Source organism: Trifolium pratense, linkage group LG3, assembly GCF_020283565.1.
Source record: "Trifolium pratense cultivar HEN17-A07 linkage group LG3, ARS_RC_1.1, whole genome shotgun sequence".
Taxonomy (NCBI): Eukaryota; Viridiplantae; Streptophyta; class Magnoliopsida; order Fabales; family Fabaceae; genus Trifolium; species Trifolium pratense.
The window spans coordinates 34,687,297-34,694,625 of NC_060061.1; the positions used below are offsets into that span (position 1 = coordinate 34,687,297).

General features: G+C 36.0%; 2 protein-coding genes across 3 annotated transcripts; one reads left to right on the forward strand and one right to left on the reverse strand.

Annotated features, from left to right (window-relative positions):
- The first annotated feature begins 588 nt into the window (after positions 1 to 588).
- Positions 589 to 5,402, forward strand: LOC123913773 (NAC domain-containing protein 82-like). Of its 2 annotated transcripts, XM_045964622.1 has the most exons (6): positions 589 to 785; positions 921 to 1,085; positions 1,326 to 1,457; positions 1,606 to 1,883; positions 2,598 to 2,978; positions 4,879 to 5,402. In XM_045964622.1, exons 3-6 carry the CDS (start codon positions 1,361 to 1,363, stop codon positions 5,158 to 5,160), a joined length of 1,038 nt encoding a protein of 345 aa, XP_045820578.1. In that variant the 5' UTR covers positions 589 to 785; positions 921 to 1,085; positions 1,326 to 1,360; the 3' UTR covers positions 5,161 to 5,402. The 2 variants fall into 2 exon arrangements, with proteins under 2 accessions (XP_045820578.1, XP_045820577.1); XM_045964621.1 differs by having other exon boundaries at positions 921 to 1,457.
- A 598-nt stretch (positions 5,403 to 6,000) lies between these two features.
- Positions 6,001 to 7,329, reverse strand: LOC123917623. The gene has a single exon (XM_045969391.1). It carries the CDS (start codon positions 7,313 to 7,315, stop codon positions 6,119 to 6,121), a length of 1,197 nt encoding a protein of 398 aa, XP_045825347.1. The 5' UTR covers positions 7,316 to 7,329; the 3' UTR covers positions 6,001 to 6,118.

Sequence of the window (7,329 nt, forward strand, 5' to 3'; positions counted from 1 at the left end):
GTTTCATACGATAATTAATTTGAACAGACCTTCACTAAAACGGTAAATAATCTCTCTCTGTAACTCCAAATTTAGTGGAGTTTGATTCTGTGGAAAAATAACTCGATTGCGATCGTTTTGGTACCAGTTTGGTGAATTATTGATCCAAATTGAGTTCTGTGCGAAGCTTTGAACTTGAGGCTCAGAAGCAGATTTTGTGCAAAATTTTGGTGAGGGGGGCAAAATCCAACAAATTATAAAATAGGGGGGGTAAAATTCCGCATTTTAAAATAGGGGGGGTAAAATTCCACATTTTTCAAAATAGGGGGGGTAAAACTGCATTTAAGCCTAAAAAATATTATATCTCCATCTTTCTTTGGTGCAGTTTTATCGTATCCCGTATTATCTTATTCTGTCAAGTACAGTTCTATCCGGTACTTATTGTTTTGTGAATCAAACACTTTTTTTTTGTCAAGTAGTTTAGTGGCTAGAAATTTCATCTTAAAAAAATGAATAAATTGAGTATTCGAAGTTCGAACCTCGACTCGCTCACATACAGTATGATGTCCCTAGCAAATTGAATTGGTATGTACTTGAAACAGTGAGTTAAATTTAGTGGAAAGAACAAAAACTTAACCGCGTGATCTTATTCCACCTGTCACCGGAAGAGAGAGAGAACAACATAACAACCCCTTCACCAAGAAACATTTTCCCATTATAAATACAAACCCTCGCTGCTTCACACTCTCTTCGAAGGCACACTTCAAAAAAACATCATCTTTTCGTGCTTCCTCCTTCCTTCTCTGGTAAGCTTCCTCTCCACTCTATCTCTCTCTCAAATCTGCATTTCATTTTCCCCAATTAATTAACGAACAATCTCATTCATAATCATACTAATTACTATTAGAATCGCTGAGAATCAATCCAATTTCCAATGTTAGGGTTCCACTGTGCCGATGACTTTTCTTCTCACAACGGAATCATCATCGTCACCGTCAATTGTCGGCTCCCAGTGTCAACATTTTCTCTACATGAACCGTCGCAGACTTTGGAATACCTTCTTTCGCCACTGGACTTGATCACCACCTTTCTTCTCCATTATTAGGGTTGTTATAAGTTAATTCCATCTTTTTTTTATTGTCTTTTATTTTCAAGCTTAGTTTTTTAGTTATTGTTATTGAGTATTGACATTGTGTATTGTTGTTGCGCTTTTGGACTAAGTTTATTCTTCTTTGTTGGTTCCGGGGGTTTAGTTTAAGTTTGTTTGTTAGTTTTCTGAAGCAATTTCTGTTTGGGTTTGGTTTTTCTTTTTGATTTTTCGATGGCCGAACCAAAATTGATTCCAGGGTTTCGGTTTCATCCTACTGATGTTGAGCTCGTTATGTATTTTCTCAAGAGGAAGATTATGGGTAGAAAATTCCCTGTTGATGTTATTACTGAACTTGACATCTACAAGTATGCTCCATGGGATCTACCAGGTTAGCTACTTAGGAATTTGGATCAGACACTCACTTGTACTTTTTTACTTTTTCTTCGGTTGGTTGCGTTGTGTTGAGTATTGTAGTACATTTGTGTTTTTTTTTCCCCTTTCTCAATGAGGTTTTGTTTGGTGTTTGTCTTTTTCAGATAAATCTTTGCTCAAAAGTGGCGATTTGAAATGGTACTTCTTTAGCCCCACAGGGAAGAAATATTCCATTGGAGGGAGGATGAATCGAGCGACGGAGATTGGGTACTGGAAGACTACGGGGAAAGATAGGTCAATTCAACATAACAATCAACTGGTGGGGATGATAAGAACCCTGGTGTTTCACATTGGCAAAGCTCCTAAAGGAGACCGAACTGATTGGGTTATGCATGAATTCAGACTTGATGACAAATACTTAGCTGACCAAGGCATTCCACAGGTAAACATCTCTGACAGAGTCTATCAGTTGGTTGTGAACTGTTTTGTTGAATATGTATGCTGATGTATAGTTTCTTGCTACTATTGTTACCCTTTGTTACATTGAAAGGATTCGATAATCAACATATTTCATCAATACATGATATTACAGCTTTTGTTGGATATGGCATCAAAATAGAACCATGTATTTTCATGTTACACTAACTCTGTAAAATGATTCATGGCAGTAGATACTTTGTGTGTGCTTATAGCATCGAGCGGCAGCCTTTATTTGCAATCTTGTTACTCTCGCCATCCCTTTTTATAACCGCTTTTGTCATTTTCAAATATATTGAGAAAAGTAAGTAGTGTATTTAATGTATCCATTTTGTGTATGAATGTTATTAAAATACACTTTTGTTTATAGACATTAGACACGTCTATCTTTGACATTTTATCTCCCAATGTAAATTAGTTGTATTAATAAGGGTGTATTTAGAAATAAAAACAAAAAAGGTATCTTTAATTTGAAATGAGACTTATATTCTGAGTCATTTTTTCCCCCTAAAGGAGACTTGCTATTAGGGATAGAGGTAGTACTGTGTATTTGACTATTTTAGCACAACTCGGTATATTCTTAGTTTGGGTTGTTGACTTTCTGTCTCATTGCATATGTTTTTGGTTGTTGTTCTCTTGAATTTATCTTGACTCTTCTACTGATTTATTTGTATTGCAGAGTTCCTATGTGATTTGCAGGGTATTTCAAAAGGAAGGTCCTGGTCCCAGGAATGCTGCACAGTATGGAAAACCATTTAATGAGAAAGACTGGGATAGTGAAGAGGAATTTGATTGTGTACAAGCTGTCCCTGTCGCTGTTGTGTCTGCACCAGTTCCTATTCTACCTAGCTCAAGCTATATTTCTGCCACAAATGACATGCATCCATCGGCAAGTGGATGCATTGGTCCGACCCCTGTATCATGTCTATCAAGATTGATGCCCTCTGGCTTGGCACAACCTTCAGCTCCAAGCAATCAAGTTGACAACGGCATTTTATCCTTGCTTAGTATTTTCAAAGAGGATAATACATTGGCCCGGAATGAAAACAATGAATCTGAGGTGTGTAATCTATTCTGTGCATGTTATACTTGTTATAAATAAATTGTGACAGATGCTGCCCAATTTTGGTAGTCTCTATGCCCCGGATATCCTCATAGGTGCTCCTTGTGATGCTGCGGAACCATGGCAATTAGGATTTCAAGACGCAGCAACACCTATGATGCAAGGAATAATAGACTTGACTTTATCTTTCTAACATTTTTTTCCCTTTACTTTTTTACCTTGTATCTGACAACTCTTCATCTTTTTGGTAGTTATCTTTGAAATTACTGTGTATTTTACATAAAACATTCCACTCTGGCTTCCTTTGTCCCTCATTAACCGAATTGCATGACACTTTAGGAGTGTTATTGTTATCCAAGGGCAATGTTGTCTGCCATTCTCGCGGTGCTAACAGTGGTGATGGCAGATCGAAAGTCATTAGGAAAAAAAAGGAAGAGAAATGGGTATCACGAGTCACAGATAGACCCAAAATCCACATGACATATAAGATAAAACTCTAAAAGGCTTGTAGCAGCAGCATGAAAATCTTCAGCCGCATCCTATTCACCTAAACTCTTTAGCCTCAACCTCTCATCATTTTCTGATTTGCATGACACATTAGCAGTGTTAGTGTTATCCAGGGGTCATGGCATTGGCAGTTGCCATTCTCGTGGTGCTAACAGTAGTGATGGTGGATTGGAAGCCAATAGGAAAAAAAGAAGAGAAATGGGTATCATGAGTCACATTTAGACCCAAAATGTACACGACCTATACGATAAAAACTCTAAAAGACTTGTACTATTGAGCAGCACCAGGAGGCTCTCATGAAAGTCTTCAGATTCATCCTGTTCATCTACACTCTCTAGGCTCAACCTCACATCTATTATGATGACCTCCATTATCTGGCAAGCTTCCATTTCCGGCAAACAAGCAATTTTTTACGTTCTTCTTTCCCTTCACTCTTGCTCTATTTTTATTCATTTCTTTTATTTCTGTTATCACCTTATATTTGTTGTTTGCTATTCTTTTTGTTTTTTCTGCCATTTTCATTTGCTCTCATGGTTCTATTAATTTTTCTCCACCAGTCCACTTATGCTATTGTAACACTTATGGTATTATGTGCTTTCTACTGTTCTTAACATATGCTGGTAGTGCTTTTGTTTTTGTATTGTATTCTGCAGTTTTTTTGGGTATATTTTGGTATACGTATTCTATTTTTTTTTTTTTTAATTATTACTGTGGCGACTTCTGTCACAGTTAGCTATGCCTTCCATCATTAGAACACTGGACATCTGTATTATACTTTTGGTTCAACAACGATGAGTGGCTGGACATCTGTATTATACTTTTGGTTCAACAAAGATGAGTGGGGTCTCAAATGTTCCACACGGCCTAGGCTATTTTTACATAAATACGAGCTTAGACATATACTTTCAGTGATTTAATGCAATGCTGCATTCTACTGCTGTCTGCTTTGTTGTCCAATTGTACTCAGGTGCCATTTGAGAACATGCTGGCTACCCCCGTGCCCAATGAAAATTTGCAAATTAGTTGTTTGTGTTCCAAAGAAAAAAAATAAGAAGCAAACATATCATCTTCCCATCTCCTTTGGTTAGGGAGGGTGAAGTTTTACTTTTTAATAGACTTTTGTTTAGTAGTTTTCCCTTTAATTACGCTCATATTCGTAGATTGCTGACTAACCTTTTAAAACCGGAAGGTTCAATTGCTTAAAAATTTGAACATACTAATCAAGTTGGCAGAGGTATTTGTTTTCCTATCTATAAATTTATCGAGCTGCTCTTTCCGTAGATTTTTAATCTGTAATAATATGAATCATAAACAGTTTTAATATGCTTGCTTTAACCTCCATCTCTCTGCTCATTTATGCTAATATATGATATATGATTATGTTTGACAGAAGGTTGGTAGTCCTGGTCAGGCAAACAATGCTGAAGGTGCACCTTATTTAGATCCAAATGAGATTTTTGGCGAATTGGGAGATCTTCACAGCTTGGTTGGATTGGATGAAGGAGGCGGCTTTTCCTATGGCCAAAAAATTGAATATACCAAAAACGAAATGCTTTCTACTGACAACGTGGCTTTGTTTCACGACCCCCATGATTTCGTGGAGTTGAATGACCTAGAGGTGCCTGAGCAGACTAAAGATGATGGAAGTTGGGGACAAGATAAGCAAGCTTAAAAGATTGAAGTACAAGTAGAATTTGGTAGTACTATAGCCGCAAGTACCTAATATGGATTAAAAAGGGTTATAGATTCTCTTCCTATTTCCTTCCATTGATGGTATGAAATTTGACAATTTGAATTTGAACATTAATTCCTGGAATAAGCTAACATTATGTAAACTTATGAAATTGCGGAAAGCTAATTTGCAGTAATTTGTTGGATTATCTATTGTTTGAGTAAAATCTTGTTATGTTGAAAGTTGTTTCAACTTGTACGTTCATTGCATTTTTTTATGAAGCCTAGAACCTCTCTTTTGATTGCATTAAAAAATAAATGCTTAACTTCATATTTGGTTCTTTATGTTTATAAGTTATCCTTATGTCCGCTTAGATTCTTTGAGTACATTGGTGATTATATGAAAACCAATGAAGCTTTCTCTTCCTTTGAGCACTACTCATGCAAAAAACTCCAAGGTGAATTTGAAAAAATTCTTCATTAGTTATAGATGAAAGACAAGAGTTTTATGATTAATTTGAAGGCATTAAGAGGTCTTCCAGCCAGGAACAGGAAAACATCATTAGTTTCTGCTATTGCTAAGTTTTTAATGTATGATATATATGACATTGAGTTAACTGATGTGAAAACCAATGCTGAGTTAAGGAAACTTCTTATACAAGTAAATCAGTTGTTATTGAAGGTAGATTAAATAAAAGATACTAAACAGAAACCAAGTTGAATAACTATTGTTAAGATTGAATGAAAGACAATAACTAACTATAATAAAACCAAAATTAAGAACTACATATGCCTTGAATTATTTTAAATCAAATAAGATAAAACAGCTTCTCAAAAAAACCATAATAAGAATCTAATAAACTTGACAGCATATATAACTGTGGTCTGTAGCAGCTGCAGTGGTTGATCTCCATTGATTTTTTTTACTTGACAGTACAGCAACATAATTTCTTAACAAATTAAGGCATAGTTTGAGCATTAATCCCACATGAACGAAGAGTATCCGAGTATGAGATAAAGCGTGGGTTCGGTCCACAATTGTGTTTGCATATTTCTTCGACCATCTTAAATCTTTCATCGTCCAATCGACAACTATAAATCTTATTTTCGGTAGAAAAAACCAAAAGATCGCCGCCATTCATGACAGTAAACCCAACTCTCTCAACATCAACATCTTTCTCCTCCTTTAAACCCAAATCTTTCACTCTCACTTTAAAAACCTTCTTCCATGAAGCTGACTCATAATCTTTTAAAACCCAAATAGTAAAAGCAGACTTGCTTAACTTGACTAAACAAATGGAACGATGATTAGAATAACTTGTCACTTTACCCCAATTGAATATGCCCATGTTACACCATATGGCAGGACAATCTTTCGTAGCTTCTCTTGGCAATTCAAGCATAGTTGAAGTTCCATCTTCTAGATTATAAGACATAATATATGGCTTATAAAAAGGACTTGATTTTCCAAAATAATCACCGCTATCCGAGATAATATGAACGGCCCCATTATGAAACACGGGCATGTCAAAGTTCATGTTTCTTCCGCCTGGAAAAAAACGTCTTTCCATTGTTTTCCATACACCTTCCTTGCCATGGTAAACTTTGCATATATAACTAGTCTTCGGTGAAAAGTAGTAATCCATTGTGTTTTCAAAAAGAAACACCAAGAAATCATCTGGGGAGTCACGAGAGCAATCTAACATAAGATTGATATTAGCAAAATTACTATAGTTTATTTGCAGCGATTCTGGGGTAGGAATGAAAGACCAAGACTTTGTTATTGGGTTACATACGAACAACTCAAGTTTGTCGTTGTTATTAATGGTGTGGCAAAGAACCAAACCATTACTAGAAGCTAAGACACAAGCTGAATTTGATAGGAATGTAAGAACATTCTTAGGGATACCGGAAGATTGTTGCTCTTTAGGTAAAGAATGTAACTCAACTCTTTTTTCAAACCCTTGTCTTGTTTGCTCGGGTTGAATGAAGAAGCACGTGTCATCTCTCCCAAACAAATTATGAGCTTGCTTCGTTTTAAAAGTGCTTTCTTTTGAAAACTCGGAGAATGACTCACAAGTTAATTTCAATTTGCAAATACTCTTTGCTGGTAGCCATGAAAATATCTCAAAAGCAACGTTGTTTGATAGTTCCATGATTCTTGAAAGTG